The sequence below is a fragment of the Orycteropus afer genome, unplaced genomic scaffold (genome assembly GCF_000298275.1).
Source record: "Orycteropus afer afer isolate SDZICR_OR568_19922 unplaced genomic scaffold, OryAfe1.0 scaffold00075, whole genome shotgun sequence".
In the NCBI taxonomy this organism is placed as follows: domain Eukaryota; kingdom Metazoa; phylum Chordata; class Mammalia; order Tubulidentata; family Orycteropodidae; genus Orycteropus; species Orycteropus afer.
In genome coordinates this window covers 600,258-621,031 of record NW_006921662.1, presented here as the reverse complement: position 1 = coordinate 621,031, position 20,774 = coordinate 600,258, and the positions used below count along the sequence as shown (strand labels likewise).

Here is a 20,774-nt window from a genome sequence, read left to right as displayed (position 1 = left end):
GATATTGACCTACTGTCTTTCCTTTTGATAAGCTATTTACTCTGTAAATTTGTCTTGCGTTCAGCAATCTTGATGAACTATTTTATCAGTGCTAATAAATGTTTATTGATTTTAATTTCTATAGTATTTTTCTTGGTTTTAGTACTGTGGACCAACTTTTCCTTAAATCAAATATGATCTTTTAATCTATAAATGAAGACTTTTCTTCTTTTTAGAAAAATATATTTATAGTAAATCTTTGCATTTTTAAATGTTTATTCTCCTATGTTAATTGGTATAACTGAATAAACTTTCTTTTTCATATGCAGTAACACCAATTAAGCATATATTATATCTCCTTTGTTTCTCTGCCATAGCTATGATTTGATATCTAATGAGTTTTGTTTTTATCACTTTCCATTCTCTTTTGCTTGTGTCTCTCATGCCTTTCTTCTATGCCCCAAATTATGGAATATGGATAAATGTGTGTATGTGTATGTGTGAGAATTAGTAGATATGGTACATTACTTCTAATATTGCTTTGCTTCTCAAACTGTTTCGTTTCTTTCTTTCATTTTTTTTTTCTGAGCTCTGTGATTTTATTTTTCATTTCTGATCTTCAAATTTTTACCTCACATTTTCTTTAATTTATTTGGACTCAAAAACAAGACTTGAGTAGAAACTATCTTTTGATTTTAACAATTTTGATCTAATAATGATTTCTTTATCTGCTTTTTTTCTTACATTACTTTTCTCCTATTTATTAGTTAATCTATGCTATCTGTGCTTATTTCTTTCAAATTCTTACTAATTTTGAACAGCTAATGTATATTTGGGTCAAATATCTGGTAAAATATAATCAAGGTGAAAAGATCTAAGGTGAAATAATGTCAACCTAGGACATTTCCTCCTCATCTGTTTTGTCATCTCCTCAGAAAAAATCTCCACATCTGGTAAGCAGCAAGTCTGTAGAATTTTAAAATTAAAGCTCTGTCTTCCAGTTGTCTACTACAGTTACCATTGGTTAATGTGTTTTCAGTTGTTGTTGATTAGCTGTCACCAAGATGATTGTGGTGTACACACTCTTTTCTTGTGTATGTTCCAAAGAAATGACGTATCTTTGCATCTTCTCATTAAGCCTTCCTTCACACATCAGACATGCTATAAAAACCTTACACTATTCCTACCTTCTATGTATGGATCTATAACTTGAGAGCTGTACCATCTATTTGAAGGATCTCAATATGATTTAAAGTACATCCCAGAGTTTGCATTTGTTCTTAATACCATCTCCCATTTTGGTCCTGGCATTTTTTTTTTTTTTTAAGTTTTTCTTTGGAGTTTGTGATTTGGTGCTCTGTCTCCTAGTTCATTAAAGATGTAGTGGTGTCCACTTTTTATAAAGAACTGTTGTGACAGTTGGCATTACAGAGGAAAATAGATAAAATTATAGAAGGGAAGAATGCTTAATTCATCCTATTAAAAATTCCACAGGGATAATATAGTCAAACTGGATAAAATTATGGAGAGTAAAATATTTTTAACTGATTATCTATTAAAGTTTGCTACTACTGTGAAATTTTAAATTTTTCTATGAGATCAGGTGGTTGGATGCTCTGTGGTAGGAGTATAATTACTGCAGAATATAAAATTTGGGACGTGGACATGGAATGTCTGCAGTGCTAATGATTTGAAAAGTAACATCTAAACAGTAGTGGAAATTGCTGAAGAGAAAAAAATATGTTACATTAGTTATATTTTTTAGGAAAAAATTCTGCTAGTAGGCCAAAAAATGACTACTAATTATTTATTATTGAGGAGACTGCCATATGTGACAGAGAAATGTATTGGTCAGGAATTTTTTACATGCAAGTGATAGAAATTGAATTCAAATCATGTTAAGCATAATAAATAAATAAATAAATAATATTGTTTCTAGTGACTGGGAATTCTAAGAGTTGTACTTTCTTTACTCATGACCAGACCCAAAGGCTTAAAACCATCTTGTGTTGCTGCAAAATACATGCTTGTTCTTTCCAAGTCATTCACAAGAAGGACACACAGAATCCCTGGTTAGAAACCACAACAGATAATTTATTTCCTTTAATAGCTATACATGAACAATTGCTCTTTTCCATTGCTCATACTGTTTGACCTAACTTGGGTTATGTGTCCAAGCAGTTGTGGAGGAATGGCTGATAAAGTCCTACCATGATCAAAAGAAAGGGTATAACTGTTATACACAAGAACAAGATGGTGGTAGATCAAAAATGAAGTGCAATGTAATTAAGTGGGACATACTTTCTCAAAATCCTTACTGTGATATGATCTAGGAACAGGCTTTACCTTTGTACTTTAAATTGATGCAAATCTCTGAAGTATGTTCTATTTGCTGCTGTTCTTGTTTTGGGATTGAGGAAAGAATGAACCATACAGACTAGGTTATTTTAGTGAAATGTATTCTTCTGTTGCGTATTAATAAACCAAAGATTTGAGATATTTACTATGGTCCTCCAAATTTCACTAGGAATTCTGGTTTTAAAGATGTTTGATTGTTTCTGTTGCAGGGAATGAACTAGTCCCCATCGCTTCTAGCAGCCATCTAGAAATCACAGGGAGGGACACAGAAAACAGAGCACTTCAATGCAGAGGTACAAGGTCCAATCACTCTATCAAGCCTTGGCTGAAACTTCTCTACCTCTCAATTTTTCAGTGAATTAATAAATTTCTTTCATTCTTTTTAAATGGCATTGTAGGTCAGGTATTCAGTTACTAATAATCAAGAGCATCGCAAATAATATATCAAAGCATTTTGGTTCTTGCTCTTCAAAGACAATGACGAAATCTCCTTGTCTGAGAAAGTCTGCTAATTAGTTTATGTCATATTCACCTTAATATTCTTTGATGGGCCTCTTTCTATGACTTGTCTTGCTTTGTCTAACTGATTCTACTTCCTAGAGCCTTCCCTTTTAATTGGGCACTTATGTTTCACGTTTGTTGATTTGGCTGTGCATGTAGAGTCCAGTCTAACCCCTGCTGTAGCTCTGACACAGATTTATTTGTTACTATTGGGGTTTAGCTTACTGGAAAGATGATCTTCAGCAGACTTTTTTTTTACCATGAAGGAAAATGAGATTGTAATGAAGGAAGAATTTGTGGGCAATGAAAAAAATAAAGCTATCTGATTTGTGTGGATATTACATTCACAATCTTATTTGCATTGCCATCAAGTCGATTCCACTCATAGAGACCCCATAGAACAGAGTATAACTGTCCCATAGGGTTTCCAAAGCTGTAAATCTTTACAGAAGCAGATTGCCTCATCTTTCTCCTATGGATCGGCTGTTGGGTTTGAATGGCTGACCTTTTAGTTAGCAGCTGAATGCTTTCACCATTGCCCCACCAGAGCTCTCTAAGTCCCATTAGATCCAAGTTATAGTTAACTGAACTATGGATAAAACATTGTTAAAATGTTGCCTAAATAAATCAGATAAACTGTCTAATAACGGCCTTAGACAATTTAGTAGTCATCTCCTGGGAAAATAATCTATTCCTGATTCAGGAAATCAGTTGGCTTTTGGCTGCAAGGCCATTAAACCTTAATGGCATTCAGCTTTTTTATACCACATGGTACAATCTGGTGATTTTCCCAGTGCTTAAGTCAAACTGTTCTCATAGCCTCATAGGCATAAAGGAATAAAATGAAAGTACAAAGGACAAATCAGAGATGAGTTTTCTATTTCTGTTTTGTAAATCTGGGTGAATGGCTTATCAAAAAAGGTGGTCCAAATATTCTTAAATATATATTTTATTTCTGCATGCTAATCAGTAGTTTCATATATTTTGTATTGATATTTAAGTAGTAGGTGGTAGAACTTTCAGCTTAATTATTGATTTGACTATGACATTTTCAGATTGCTTTTTGCCATATCTTTATTTTCTGCCACCATAGAATTTGCGTGGAACCAGTGTAAAAATTCCATTACTCATTTAGCTCTGTAGCACATGTTCAGCTTGTTGCATCTGAACTCAATATGGTGCACATTTTTTTTTTCTTTTTTTTTGCTTTTTATGTGAATATAATTCAAGATGCTTGTTTTAATTTTAAATGCCTACAAGATCTGGCTTCTAACTAGAGAATATTTAAGATACTTTTCTGATTATCCATATTTATTATTTCCATGAGAGTTCCTGAGGATCACTAAGGAGCCAGGTTTGTTTTCTTTTTTAACTTTAGTGCATTTATGTTGCTTCAATTGCTCTGAGGATAAATACTTTCGTTTATCTCTTAGAAGGTAATCAAAGCTGTTCAACCAGTTGTGTGAAATTTGAAAAGTATAATTAAATTCTTTAGTTGCTAAACAGCAAAGAAAAGTTTATATGAAGAAAAAGACTTCCAAAAATTTAGATACATGCATTTTGTAGAACACATGTAATAACAGTAGCAAACTATGTGACAAAGACCATTCTAAAATATTTATTTGATCTTCAGAAAATAAGTACTGTAATTATTACATTTTGTAGATGTGGAAACTGAAGCACATCAGATACATTGCCCAAGTTCAAGCAGCTGATAAATGCCACTGTCAGGATATATACACGTAGTATAGAATCATAAGGAGCTTTGGTGGTGTATTGTCTAAGGCATTTGACTGCTAAGCAGAAGGTTGGCGGTTCAAACCCACCAGCCACTCCGTGGAAGGAAGACTGGGCAATCTACTTCCATAAAAATTTACCACCTCGGAAACCCAAAGGGGGTTGCTATGAGTCAGAATCAACTCCATGCTAGTGAGTTTGGTTTTTTTAGTTTGGAATCTGGAATCAGAACTTATACTTTATCACCAAACAATATTGCTTCTCATGTCATTGGTTGAAGGAAAGCTAGGACAAAGGAAGGGAGTGGAGGGCATTGTGAGAGGGTGTGGGGAGAAGCAAAGGATGATATGACTTTTGAACCTCTCAGGCTAGAGTGATCTAGTGGTGAACTTCCACTGTAAATGGTATATATGCTGATTCACTACTTTTAAATAATAGAAGTACATGTCGAAGTATAGTAGTCCAATCTCAGAAAATTAAAAAGATAATGACTTCAATTATATATCTCTAGCATCTCATGTCCTATAATTGTGTTCCTTTCCTGAAGACTGAATACAGGATGCTCAACTGAGGGTAAACAGTTGCTGCTGATGGCAATGCCTCCTGATATCCCCTCTTTTCTCAATATCTATGTACGTGTATTCAATGTTGTATAATTGGTACAATATTGGAACTATTCTGCTTCTATCTTATTTTTATACAATAATAGAAAAATATGCAATAAACAATGAAATTACCAAAATGCAAAAAAACAAACAAAAGAGCTGTGCTGTACAAACTAATATAGTGGACATAGAGCTAACATTTTATATCTTAAAGTTGTGAGATATTTGAAAATAAATAAAAATCCAAATTTGGCATATAAAGGTAGTATAATTAATATTTATACAGAGTTTTGTGGATAAATAAAATACATAAATGTCGATGATTTTATGTATTTATATGTACCAGTTACCTCAATGTATCCAGCACTATACTATATGGAAAAACGTGTGAAAACTTTCTATTTTCCCACCAATAGGCAACCTTTTTGTTCTCTGAACTGTAATGTGTTGTGTGTGTCATCATGGTTTTGCAATAAAAAGTACAATTAGCTTATGGCTCAGGGGCACTATGTTAATAATCAGGAAAATTGGATTTTCATATCAGTTACACTGAAATGGCTACTAAGGGATTTATTTGATCTTTCTTTGCCTCCAGTTAATCATCTTCAAAATGAGCAAAATATCTATTTTATAAATATAAAGTATTATCAAATTATAATACATTTTAATCTAATGTGTGTGGAGGTAATTTTTAATACTACAACAGATAGTAACTGCACATTATAAGGTGTTTATATGCTACAGAAGTAGTATAACAATCACTCAAAGTCTTTCTCCTTGACGAATGAATGTTTTCTCCTTATTGCAAACATTACTCTATTTCTCAAATCTAACTGGCAAAGGAGAGGACCTACTATGCCTCTATATAAGGATCTGACAAAATGCTCTTTTAAATGTCCATGCCTTACTTATGTATGGCACATGTACATGTACACACCCACCCCCCATACACACACAACCACACCCCCACACACACTTAAAAACATAGTCTATATATGCAATACAATTTTCACAGATAAGAGTTGGAATATTTAGGTGATTAACCGAGAAACACTTTTTGTCTTCCATGATCCATCCTTGATTTACTTTCTTGTTTTTTATCTTTCAGCAAACTTAGTTTATGGGCATATTATATTTTGTTTTCCACAATGACATCATAGGCAAGATCCTTCCCTTTTGGAGCTTACCCTGCAGTGGGATTGCAGTGATAGAAAAAAACAGAATAAATACAACAAATTAGACAGTAATAAATTAAAAAAAAATTGTCATAGTTGTGGCATAACATACTACACAAAAACATTGTTCTACATCTTACTTTGGTGAGTAGTGACTGGGGTCTTAAAAGCTTTCAAGCGTACATATAGATGCAACAATGGGTCTCTCCTCACCCAGAACAAAGAGGAATGAAGAAAACCAAAGACGCATGGAAACAATTAGTCCATGGGACTATTGGACCATGTGAACCTCAGCCTGTATGAGCATGAGACCAGAAGAACTAGATGGTGCCTGGCTACCATTGTCAACCACTCTGAAAGGGATCAGAGCAGGAGATTCTGGAGAGAGTGGGAGAAAAACGTGGAACAAAACTCAAAATCATAAAAAGACCAAGTTTACTGGTCTGATAGGGCTTGGTAAGACATCTGAGACTATGGCCTCTATTTAACCTTTAGGTCTGGAATTGAACTCACTACCATGGCTTTCAGCCAAACAATAGATGGGCACACAGGGTGAAAATTTACATCAGGCAGATATATTTCTTAGAATGATCAATCATGAGATAACAGAAGGGCAATATTTGCAAAGGGAGGTAGCTCAGGGAGCAGGAATGTATAGGAAAGAAGGACACAAGGAAGAGCTAACAACCAGGAGGAAGTGGGAGAGAGCTGTTACATTGTGAGGAACTGCAGTCAGTCATGAAACAAAATATGTATGAACTGCTGTATGGAAAATGAATTTGCTCTGTAAACTTTCACCCAAATCACAGTAAAAATTTTAAAAAAAGTAAAGAAAATTGGTCATAGTTGGTATATTATGGTGCATCTGGGTGGCACCTTGGTATCAAGTGATCAGAGAAGTCTTCCCTGATGGAATGATGTTGAAGGTGTGACACAGGAAGCAGCTGTGCAAAGATAGAGGGAAAAACAGTGCAGGGGGAAAAAAAAGGTGGAATGGAAAAGCCCTCAGGTGGGAAAGAATGCAACTGAAGTTGGAGTGTAGTGATTGAGGACAGAGCAACTTTATAATATGATTTAGGTTACTCTGGTAGCATAGTGACTAAGGTACTTGACTGCTAACCAGAAGGCTAGCAGTTCAAACCCACCAGCCACTCCTTGGAAAGAAGCTTTGGCAATCTACTTCCGTAGTGATACTGCCTCGGAAACCCAAGGAGGGGTCACTATGAGTCGCGTCCAACTCCATGGCACATAACAACAGCAACAATTGATGAACATCTGCCAGTTACTGAATATAAACCTTCCTTTTCAGATATATTGCAAAAAGCATGTACTTCAGAGTTAAAAAGTCAAGGATTTAAATCTTGGCCTAGTACTTCCTTACTGGGTGATATCTTCTAGACATAAGTTTTCTCAGCAATCAAATTAGAACAGTACTTTTTATTTTTCAGAGTTATTGCAAAATGCCTAACATGTTTTCTGGGACATAATAACAATTCACACTGTCATTATTGAATTTTTCCACTGCTATTAACAGTAATATGTTCTTATGATTGAATAATGACTGAGATATGAGCTAATCCACTCACTTATTCATTATGTCACTCAATCATAAAGCAATTATTGATCATCTGCTAATTTCCAAGTATTGCATAAAAAAGGCAAAGTTGCTGTAGACATTCCATGCTTTGTACAGAGGGACAAAGATCAGGGTGAAGGAATTATCAAAAATAGGGTGCCTCCTTTCATCTTGGGAGGCCATGGGACACACGCAACATAAGGATGTAAAGGTCCAAGAAAAAATTGAGTATTCTTAATTTGGTGGGGTTTTCCCCTCTCCCTCGAAGAATACATATAGCTGAAGGTAGAAGAATAGCACAGGTGTGATTCCTGGATTGTTGTAGGAGATCGTGCTTCAGAGTTGTTGACTCATTAGTGAATATTTTTGCCTTTGGTTCTATGTCCTTTCTCTGAAAGTAAATCATAGTGAAGAGGACTTTGAAATAGATAAATAGAGGTGATGTGTGTTATCATTAAGAGTGATGCTTAGTGACGTGTTTTTTGAGGGAGGAGCTCTGGTAGCTTAGTGCTTAAGGCATTTGACTGCTAACCAGAAGACTGGCAGTTTAAACCCACCAGACACTCCTCGGAAGGAAGGTTGGACAATCTATTTCCGTAGTGATACCACCTCGGAAACCTAAGGAGGGGTCGCTATGAGTCGGGTCTGACTTGATGGCACATAACAACAACAACATGAGAAGGAAGGAAGCAAGATCACAGAGCATATTACTACCGATAAAATGTTATCTTCCTCTTGCCAGGTTTCTGTTGTAAGGTTTGCAATATGACAACACTGGAAGTGAATAAACTGTATCAATTATTGGAATATCTTAATAAATCTCCAAATGACCTTACTCTACATTCCTTACCTGTGCTTTAAATTATGAAATTAATGGGATATTCTGCCTTTCATTTTCTCTCTACTGCTTCCTCTTTTCAGTGTTGCTTTATGAAATAAAACTAATTCTGCTCAGGGAGCTGGACATGCTTAGAATATAGGACAGATTTTGTTACATTTTTATTCCTGTAGATAGGATCTATTTTATCTCAAAGCTAGGTTCACAGAATAAAACTAATCAAGAAAATAGAGAAACACATGTCTCTACTCTGCCGGTAGAAGTTGAATTCCCTTCTGGCTTTGTTCATGCCTCTCTGATCCATCCCTTTCCTCAGTCACTTTAATGGCTCAATCTCAGTCTTTCTCACAGTACTAACATTCTAGGTGCATTTTCCTTTCTTCAGCTTGCACAGTCACCTGTATATTGATGTTTCCCAATTTTGTACCTCTGGTGAAGAATTTGCACCTGATATTTGTGTCCCTGTGTGGTATAAACAGTTAACTGCTTGACTAGGTTTCAGGATCTCCTTCTGAAAGGTAACAATCTTGGAAAACCCTATGAAGTAGTTCTACTCTGACACATGATGTCACCATGAGTCAGAATCGAGTGTAATGCAACAAACAATTCAGACGCATGTTTCCAAACATTCTTGACATTGCTATTTGACCTTCTACAGAAGACTCAAAGTGAAATAATTTTTTTTTCTCTCAAACCTGCTTCTGATCTCATCCAGCAGTAATACTTTCCACCTACTTATGCATACAAAAAGCCTGGAAAGCATCATTGATCTTTCACTTTCCATTAACTTTGAAAATCTCTCAATTATCAAGTCCTGTCAAATCTATCTCTTAATTTCCTATAAATCTGTCTTCTAATTCCCATCTATATTATAACCACTGGCTCATTTCAGGTAACTGGCATATCTCACCTACAATACTGTATAGTTCCTAAATGGTCCTCCTTCTTCCATTCTGGTTCTCCACCCAATCAATTATCTACACCGCTACCAAGGTGATCTTTCCTAATTGTGTATTGGACTTTGTCACTCACCTGTTTAAAATCCTCAAAAAATTCATTGTCTTCAGTATAAAACCTCAACTTCTATGCACAGTATATAAGGCTCTTCCAGATGCAGTCTTTTGTAAATGAAGGTGGTTCACAAGTGCCAATCTTCCTGCCGTTTTTCTTTCTCCCTCTTTGTCCCCTACCCCCAAAAATATATATTTGTACCTTCATACTTGCTACTGCCTCTGCCTCCACATTACTCCCCTACCCTGTTCTCATTCTTCAGTATAGATGTCATCTCCTCCAGAAAGGCTGCCCTGATTTTCCAAAACAAGATTTAGTCTCTATATGCTACCTCTGGCGATAAGTTTTATATGCTCCCTAGCAACACCACCACAATTGCCCTCAAGTCCAGCCTGAATTATGGTGACATCAAGTGTGTCAGAATAAAACTGTTCTCCATAAGGCTTTAAATAGATGATTTTTTAGAAGCAGATCACAAAGTCTTTCTTGCAAGGTGCCTCTGGTGGACCTGAACCTGAATGCATTAACCAGTTGCACCACTAGCAATACAAAAGCCAGAATTAATTACTACTGACACGTATTACATTCTGTTTAAATGCTTGATGATTTGTACTCCTACATTTACTCCCTACATTTCACTAGACTATAAAAAGTTCAATTCATAATAACCTTTTAATATACCTTTGTTGAAAGTATAGGAGAACACGTCTCCTTCGCACTGCGATGCAATATAGCTTACTGATTCTATGTCAATGGATATGGGTTGTCCTGCCCTTTTCTGTCTACAAAGATGAAGCATGTATGGGGTGGGTAGCCTAAGATATGGAAAATTTTTCCTTTCCTTTTTTTAATATCATTTTACAATAATGCTTATAGAGCTATGTAGATAGTATCATTGACACTTTGTAGAATTTTGTCTTGAAAATTATTTATGAATATACATGTAGTTTTGAGTTTTGAGTTAAAATCTCCATCAAAATTCTATGAGTATACTTATGTTCATTACTGAGAAGATAATTGTCAGTATACTGACAATTGTTAATAAAACCAGTCCTCATTTATCATCCATGGGACTAAACCTTTCTTTTTATGTTAAAGCAATGACATAATAAATCAATATACTGGAAACTAGGAATATTTTTTTAAAAAAGGATTTTTTCCCCACCACTATAAGAAAAGAAGGGGAAGAAAACAGGATATCCTCAAATGTGTTTCTTAGAAAATTTTTAACAATTGTAAACTAGGGAATCAGGTTTTCTCCCAGTCCTCATTTTGTATGCTCATCCCTCCAGCTCAATAATTTGAAAAACTTGTGGTGAGTTCTATTTTATTAGTGTGGGACCCAAACTCATCTATTGCTCTATTCTATATTAAATGCTCATTAAGGGGCTTAAGAACATGAGTGTAGAAGGTGCAAAACTATAATGTACAAAACCAAGTTTTAAAACTGTTTCCAAAAATCAAATCTCATGTTACAGTGGAATAAAAGCTTTCACACACACACAGAGATAAGATAGAAGATTAAAAGAGCACAGTGAAAAATGAAACCAAGGTGAAAAAGAGTGAAAGAGGAAAATACATTTTAACAGCAGGGAATGACATGACATGACATAAAAATAAAAAGAATTAAAGTACAGAAAGACAGGTGGGATAACTAAAAGTCAAAATTAATGACAAAAAATAAAAGTCAGAGCTTCTTACAGAAAACAGAAAGGGAAATGGAAAGAAGAGCAAAATAATTTTCCACCTACATTAAGTTTTCATACCCAAATAGTGTTATGTTTTATTTTAAGAAATTCTAGGTATGGTATTCCTTATATTGTTTATTCTTTCAGTTTTCTTAAATTTAGTGGAACAAGATCCTTCATTTGAAAATAGTAAGGCACACACACACAAATGTGTACTTTATTGCAGTGGTTCCCAATGGTTTGGTTTGACATACTGGAGTTCTCTATATCCTTAACAGCTATGCCATGACACTATTAGTTGAGTAGGTTTTTATTTAATTTCTTTTTTCTGTTTAATGTACTTGCCCCTTCCTAAGCTCCCACTTAGAGTCTTCTGGGCACTTGGAAGACAAATAACTAAGATTGTTACAAACGTGTAAAATAAAAGTGCTAAACTTTAAGCTTTTTAAAAGTAAAATATTGTTTTATTCTCCAACCTTTAGTATCTTAGGTGTCTAATACTTCATAATTTTTTCCACTGCTTCCTGAAATTTCTACTGATGTTTAAATATTTCAGATTTTTGAGTCATCCAAATATATAAAGTCAAACTATTGAGTAAGAGCACACCAAACTCAACTTAAGGCTCTCAACATGAGATGGGGGCTATGCTAAGTTCTGAGGCAAAAATCCATTTTGAACCAAAAGTAACTCCCACATCAAGAAATGCAGCATCTCATTTCTGTGACTCTGCACTATGCCCTGAGAAAATTACTTGGTAAACAATTTTAGAGAAGAATATGATTTTGTTTTCTTAAGAGCTATGCTTGCTTAAAATACACTTCATTCAGAAAACTGTGTTCAAAACAATTCTCAGAATGGATGCTTACCCAAGATGAAACTTCGAATTATGCACGTCCTCCCTGCAGTAATGTAAGAAGGGTTTTATGATTGTTTTGAGGCCAGATGCACTCAATGTTGCAATCATTACCTAAATGATAGCCAATCATTGAATTGTTATTGAAGTTCCTTGCATTCTCCTCCCAATCAGATATACTTTACCCAATTTTGTAACCATTACCTAAATGTCAGCCAATGACTGAATTTTTATTGAAGTTCCTTGTATTTTCTTACAAAAGCTCCCTAAATTATCTCCTACTCAAATCACTTAGTTTGGAATCTTCTGGACCTAGTGATTCCCAATTTGCAATTTTTTTTTCCTTTTTTCTATTCCTTCAATAAAACTCTTTGCTTTAATTTTAACACATAGTTTGCTGTTTGACACTATAATAATGTAAATATTAACTCAAGGCCTTGGAAAAGTAAATTGTCATAGAGCCATCTTAATAGCACATAATAAGGTTCACAATATAAATCATATATTCTCTCTTTTACTTTTTTTTTTTGCACAGACTAATAATGTAGTGATACAACTTTCTCATTTGGCAAAAGGATTACAAAAGTTCATGCAAAACAAACAAACAAATATAAAACCAATTCTGGGGTAACAGAAATGTGAAAAAAAAATCAATTGTGAAGTTTAAAAATCTTTTGATCTATCTCAACACATATTTACTCAGATTTTACTACTTTCAATGCACTGTGCTAGGAAAAGAAAAAAAAAAAGCCAGAGAGTAGGGGTCAGAGGCATAGAGAAGTGCACAGATAATCCTAAAGCATGGCTGAATAATCAGCACAATAAAGCAAAATGCTTCAAACGTGTACTAAGGATTCAAAGGAAGAAGGTTATGACAGCCAGCTGGTAGAATCAGGAAATCTCCTGGACTGTATGCTCATTTTGGATTAAACTAGAGGAATGGGTAGGATTTTGATGATAGAGTCATAGGCCATGACTGTTCTCTTTCTACTCTGATTCTTCTGGTCGAGGTACTCATTGTCTTTATCAGTTTTATCAGTCAGAAATTTGGCTGACTTTTCCCAGCACCCCAGCACTTCTAGGCTTCTTTAGACATCTCTACTGAGAATCAGACCAAATTAATCACTATTTGCTTGGCAAGCCAAATATATATATTTTTTCTTTTTTTCCCCTCTTTGCCTATACTCATGTTTTTCCCTCTGTTTTACATTTCCTCCCTTTCCCTTAGGCATTGCCTTGGAGTGATTCCCAATCATAGACGCCCACACTGGGTTTCCAAGTCGGTAAATTTTTACGGAAGTAGATTGCCTCATCTTCCTTCCACAGAGCAGCTGGTGGGTTCTTATGATTGAATAATGACTGAGATACGAGCTAATCCACTCACTTATTCATTATTTCACTCAATCATAAAACAGTTATTGATCACCCGCTAATTTCCAAGTATTGCAAAAAAAAAAAAAAAAAAAGGCAAAGTTGCTGTAGACATTCCATGCATTAGCAAGTTCAGAGTGACCAAGATCAGGGTGAAGGAATTATCAAAAATAGGGTGCCTCCTTTGATCTTGGGAGGCCATGGGACACACTTAACATAAGGATGTAAAGGTCCAAGATAAAAATTGAGTATTCTTAATTTGGTGGAGTTTTCCCCTCTCCCTCGAAGAATACATGTATTTGAAGGTAGAAGAATAGCACAGGTGTAATTCCTGGATTGTTGTAGGAGATCGTGCTTCAGAGTTGTTGAACTGCCTACCTTCTGGTTAGCAATTAAATGCCCTACGCACTGCGCCACCAGCGCTTCTTGTCCCTTTCCCTTAAGCGGGATGCAAACGAATTTACAAGGTTTAGCTCATTTTCAGTAAGTCTTCCTTGACTTCTCCATGAATAATTGTGTTATCTCACAGGTATTTACAAATCTCTTTATATATTCTTAACGACATCTATCATATTCTTTCATTTATGAACCTTGTTCCCCTGAGTATGTTGTGAGATCCTTAAAGACATGGGCAATGGTACGCCATCAGGGCTAAGTCCGGTGCTTGTTGCCTGGTAAGTCTTCAGTGTCTGTATGTACCCTGATGAAATCAGCTCTTGGTAGGAAGAAAAGCATGTGCAAAAACAAAAGCCATAGAACTTGTATAGGGGGGTTCTTACAAGCAGCAGTGATATTGAAGAACAAAATCTGGGCTCACTTTTTCTTTTAGGGGTATGAATCACCAACAGAAGCATTCAGAAGGATTAGGCCACAAAGCAGGAACCCCACAATACTGGTAAGAGCAGCAACAGTAGAAATAGTACTATACAACCCTCAATATGTTTCAGAGACGCTTTCCTAGTTACCATTTAAATGTTTCTCTTTAGCGGTTTATGGTAGCCCTTCATCCATTTCCAGATCTGGAAAACACCTCCTTTTTTCAGAGTGTGAGTAAAAACGAGACTTTCCTAGGGGTGAAAACGGGGGATTCCCTCTCCTGCTACGCGTATTTTTCACCCCGCCCAACCAAGCCGAAGAAGGCCGAAGGGAAGTATGTTGTAGCACCTAGGAAAGCTCCAAGCACCCCGTGCCCACTCCTCCGGAAGGGTCAGGAGACCAGGCAACCGCTAATTAGCTCCCCACTAGGGTGTCCCCAAGGTACCCCCGCGCCGTCACAGTATTATGCTAATAAGGGGAAGCCTTATTGGCTTGGCTTTTAGCCGCAGCTCCAAAGGGCATTCGCCAGGAGCGCGTTGTTGGTGGCGTCTTGGACCAAAACCCACCTTCCCCCGCTCCCGCCTGCAGGGGCTGTGCCGGGTGCACGCCCGCCCCTGGGAACTGCCGCCGGTGGCTGCCCTTGGAAGAGGATCTTTTACCTGCCTGTTGGGAAAGTGCTCACCATCACGCGGCGCGCACTCCCACCCCTGCACCTCTTTCTAGGCACCGCGCGGTTTTTTCGGCGAACTAACTTTTGCACTCCCGCCTCCCCCCAGTCCTGGAGGCCAGAGGCGGTACCGAGCCTGGGGGCGGTTCCGTGGCAGCGTTGATTCGTTTCAGAGCCAGACTTTTGCTCCTGGGCTTGGTTTGCATCATCCCCATCACACCCTCAGGAAAGAGGATCCAGCCCCCTTTCAGCCTCAGCTTCCGGCTCCAAGCAGACCCCCTCCCACATTCCACTCCCCTTCCCCTTTTCCCTCCGGTCCCTTTCTCCGCCACAATATTTTATTAGTCCTCTCCCTCTACTCCGCAGTATTTTCTTTTTTTTTCCTCCCCTCCTCCCCTCCATTTGTCGTTTTATAGTTCCCACTCTTTTAGGAAGGATGGTTGATTTGGAGAGCGAAGTGCCCCCTCTGCCTCCCAGGTACAGGTTTCGGGATTTGCTGCTAGGGGACCAAGGATGGCAAAATGACGACAGGTGAGTGGCATGGTGCCGCGTTGTTCTGTAAATATCACTGGAAAAGAGACGGGGTAAGGGGTTGACTAAAGGGGAAAAGGGAAGGAGAGGAGAAGAACGGAGCCAGAAAGGGAGACTATGAAATTGGGGGAGGGAGTGAAAGGCACTCTGATTTGTCTCTCCATTTTGACTCTGTAGAGCAACTGCTATAGACAAGGAACTCTTTTCACTTTCTTTACCTTGCAGTGCTTTTATTCTGTGCTTATTCTTTTGTCTATCTGTGCTTTTCCAGGGTGTGTATAAGGCTGGTATGGGAGGTACAATATTTCCAAATGGCACGCAGTATCAATGCCAACCCCCCCCCTTCTGTGTAGCTTATCAATTTTGAAAATGTATCTAACTTGACTAAAAAAACGCATTGGAAACTTAAATCTCCTGCACCTATGTACTACTCCTTGTCAGTGTTGTCTTGATTGAGTGTCTACTGGAAATTTTCTGCTTTTTCAGCATTTGGAGTTGCAGGTAGATCATTGGTTTGCATATGTAACAGGTAGTTCTGAAAATGACATCCTTTGCTATAGAAAATACTCACTTTGAACAGTTCATTGTAACAATTACTCATAATAGTTTATCAATAATGGAGTTTCTATAATACAATGCAACCTTTCCTTAATTTGTGTGTTTTTAGCATTATGTATATCTCAAAATCAGATACTTTCAAAATCCAGGTTATTTATTATTAACAATATATTGCTTATATATTTCATTTACAGCATCAACTGCTTGGCCTAGACTTCTGAAATTCCTCCAGCTATGTTTGTCTCATTGATTAAAAAGCTTATCTTATGTTTGATTGAAAGTATTTTTTGAAATAGTCACTTCATGTGTCACATACAACATTTCTTTCTTTTTTTTTTTTTTAAGTAATGTCCATGTACTAACTAGATGCTCAACTGAATTGTTATGTTTCTTTGATGTTCAGTTTGGTATTAATGTTTTATTTACTTATATAGAAGATCCGTTATTGGACCAGTCCCACATCTTGTTGCCCACTCACCACTGGGAAACTCACCTTCATCTTTTCTTCATTATTTCACCACACAGTACCAACTTCTATCCCTACACATTGGGCTTTAGTCTTGGGTATCAATTATGAACTTTTTTTCGTTGTCATATTAGTAATTTAAAGGAAATGGATGTTTCTTAGAGGATAATACTTCAATTTCTTCTTTTTAGGCAAAAACACATGTTGGTTAACAATTAATAAAGCAACTACCAATAGCCGGTATACTTGAAAAGTAAGGTGTTTTGGTTGGTTGAGGATAAAGAAAGTAATGTTTTAAACAAATTTGCAATGCTGGTTGACATGTACATAAACTGAATTAGCCAGTGAATGGCTTATCCACAAGTGCAATGTAGTTTCATAAGTGATTGAATCTGTATTTGTTAGGATCGTCTTGTAGGATGGGAATCCTCATTGTAGAAAGTATCAGATTGAGCTGAATCCATAGAGGGCACATTTTCTCTGGTGGAACTTATTTTTTTTTCCCCTAACAACATTTAAGATGTTAATTGCTCATGTGGTTGCCACATTTTTCTAAGGATGCTGCAGAAATATTTCAGTACTAAGACTTCTGGTTAGTTGAATACTATCTAAATGAGGCACTGATATATTTTTTACAAAACGTTTTGAACAATCTTTTAAAATGTCTTATATATTGACAGCTGTGCTCATCCAACTTTAACTTAAGAATCAGACCAAATTATATATCAAAGCTGTGGTACAGAGTGCACATAGGAGCTCTGGTAGCGTAGTGCCTAAGGCACTTGACTGCTAACCAGTAGGCTGGTGGTTCAAACCCACTAGCCACTCCTTGGAAGGAAGGTTGGACAATCTATTTCCATGGTGATACTGCCTCAGAAACCCAAGGAGGGGTCACTATGAGTTGGATCTGACTTGGCACATAACAACAACAACAACAACAAAGTCCTAGCAATATGTTCCCTTTAACACCACCCCTTCATCCTTCTATCTTATGCCTCACCCATTTTTACAAGCTAGTCAACCAATTCCTACTAAGATTTAACTTGAAATTCTTAAAGTGAGAACTTGGTGAAAAGTGTTTACCCTCTTAAATTTGGGAGACAATTACCTCCATCCTATCTAGGAACATTACTCTCTAGGTATTGAAGATATCCATCTTGGTTTAGATTTTCCAGAAACAGACCATGAGCTTAGGAATGGAGGGTCATAAAGTTAACTGGAAATTGATCCCAGAAAATACCAGTAGGGAAAAAGCAGGAAAAGAGCCATTGATACTGGATTATCAAACCAGGTATCACTGTGGGCAAATGGAGCTCAATTCCTTTTGCGAAAGTATAGAATAAGCTTCAGAATTATCCCAAACAACAGGAAAGGAAGTTAAGATATTTATCCAACCACTCTTTATCCGTCATTGGTTGAGGGCTGCTTTCAGAAGCATTTACCCAGTGGCACTTCTGATTTGCATTCCATGCAGGCCTTGTGTGCTCCCAATGCCAGCAGGAGAAAAACTCTCAGGCAGATGTCAATAGAAAGCACCCTAAAGATTATGGGCAGAGCACCAAATGCATTTATTGGTGGAAACTGTCTGCCTATTCCTATATGAAAGAATGCTTCCACTTCATCCCCGTAGGAATTGATTCTATGAAGATAACGATTAGGGTAAGATTTCTACTCAGAGTTAATTAAAAAGAAGGATTTCAGACCATATTGTTGTTGTTGTTATGTGCCGTCGAGTCAGACCCGACTCATAGCGACCCCTCCTTGGGTTTCTGAGGCAGTATCACTACAGAAGTAGATTGCCCCATCTTCCTTCCGAGGAAGTGGCCTTCTGGTTAGCAGTCAAGTGCATTAACCACTATGCTACCAGAGCTCCCTCAGACCATATTAGACAAAAATAATTTCAAATTGCAATTGAGAACTAAGGAAGGGAACTAATATTTAATAAGCATCTAAACTATTGTAAAATTATTTTTATAAATTACAACAGATGAAGTGGAAAAGTGTGGGGTGTCTTGGAAGATTTAAGTCACAAAGAACTCTGCTGAAGTGTTATCTTTACATTTATAAGATGAATTACTCAAGACAAGTATTTAACTTTCCAGAAACTCAATCTCCTAGTTCGAAAAAACTGCTTTTTATTCAGGGATTGTGTGAGGATTGACTGAGATAACATGTAACATAGGTAAAGCAGTAGTCTGTGCTTGGTGCCAACTAATTGTTAGTCCTAGATCTCTCCTTTCTCTCCTTGTCCCAGTTTTATGAGGTATTATTCCCCTTATAATAATACATCATTAATAAAGTCTTATAAAGCTGAATGACTTGACAAAGCTCACTCAGTTATTAAGTGAATAAGCAAAGAGTTGAGGTCTGGGCCCCTATGACTCCAAGGATCTTGGCTTCAAATTCCAAATTCCACAGTGTATGCACACCAATTATTAATTTTCCGTAAAATAAGTCAAATTTTCAAATACAGTTGAAGAATTTTTAAAATGTTAAAGATCTTTAGGATATCTTCTATACCTAGAGAGTCATGTTCCTAGATAGGATGGGGTAATTGTCTTTAAGACAACTAACTTTAAGAGGGTAAACACTTTTCACCATGTTCCTCACTTTAAGAATTTCAAGTTAAATCTTAGTAGAGATTGGCTGACTTGCCTGTAAAAATGGATGAGGCATAAGATAGAGGGATGAAGGGGTGGTGTTAAAGGGAACATATTGCTGGGACTTTAGGGTAAAGGAAATGTGTACTGTATACCAAAGCTTTTTTTAGAGGTAACCTTGGATAAGTCATCTAAATTTACATTATACCTCCTTTGGGTTGTTGTTATGTGCCATGGAGTTTGTGCCAACTCATAGTGACTCTGTGTACAACAGAATAAAACACTGCCCAGTCCTGTGCCAGCCTCACAATTCTTTTTATACCTGAGTCCATCATAGCAGCCACTGTATCACTCTACCTCATTGAGGGTCTTTTCCTTTTTTGCTGACCTTCTAATTTACCAAGTATGGTATCATTTTCCAGGGCAGATTAATCCCTTGTAACAACATAACCAAAGCAAGTGAGACACAGTTTGGCTGTTCTGATTTCCAAGGAGCATCATGCTGCACTTCTTCCAGGACAAAATAGTTAGTTCTTTTTGGAGTCCATGGTGTTTTCAATATTCTTCACCAACACCACAATTTAAAGGCATTAGCTCTTCTTCTGTGTTCCTTATTCATTGTCAGGCTTTCATGTGCATATTGAGGTGATTAAAAATACTGTGGCTTGAGTTAGGTGCACCTTAGTCTTCAAAGTGATGTTTTTGCTCTTTAACACTTTAAAGTGGTCTCTTGCAGCAGTTGCTAACAGAAGGTCAGTGGTTTGATCCCATCAGCTGCTCCGTGGAAGAAAGATGATGCAGTTTGCTTCTGTCAAGATTTACAGCCTTGGAAACCCAATAGGGGTCGCTATGAGTCAGAATTGAGTTAATGACAGTGACTTTCTTGTAGAAGATTTGCCAGTACAATATGAGGTCTCATTTCTTGACTGCTACTTCTATGGGTGTTGATTTGCTGGATCCAAGTAAAATAAAATCCATGATAACTTCAATCTTTTCTCCATTTATCATGATTTTGCTTATTGGTCCAGTTGTGAGGATTCTTATTTTCTTAAGGTTGAAGTGTAATCCACACTGAAAACTGTAGCTTTTAATTTTCATCAGCAAGTGCTTCAAGTCATCTTCACTTGCATATTGTAGGTTGTTAATGAGTCTTCCTCCAATCCTGACGCTCTGTTCTTTATCATATAATCCAACTTCTCGGGTTATTTCCTCAGCATAAAGATTGCATAAGTATGGCAAAAGGATACAACCTTGATGTACACCCTTCCTGATTGGAAACCATGCACTATATTCCCTTCTTCTGTTTGAATGACAGCTCTTGATCTATGAATAGTTTCCTCATGAACACAATAAAGAGTTCTGGAATTTCCATTCTTTGCAATATTATTCATAATTTGTTATGATCTTCACAGTCGAATGCTTTGCATGTTGTTGTTGTTGTTG

General features: G+C 36.8%; 1 protein-coding gene across 1 annotated transcript in view; it reads left to right on the top strand.

Annotated features, from left to right (window-relative positions):
* Positions 1–15,612: 15,612 nt before the first annotated feature.
* KCNT2 (potassium sodium-activated channel subfamily T member 2) overlaps positions 15,613–20,774 on the top strand; it is a gene marked incomplete at its 3' end in the record, with an annotated part of 574,934 nt that continues 569,772 nt past the window's right edge. The window contains exon 1 of the mRNA XM_007941175.1: positions 15,613–15,707. Within this exon, the coding sequence (XP_007939366.1) occupies positions 15,613–15,707 (95 nt within the window). The remainder of the gene's footprint in view (positions 15,708–20,774) is intronic.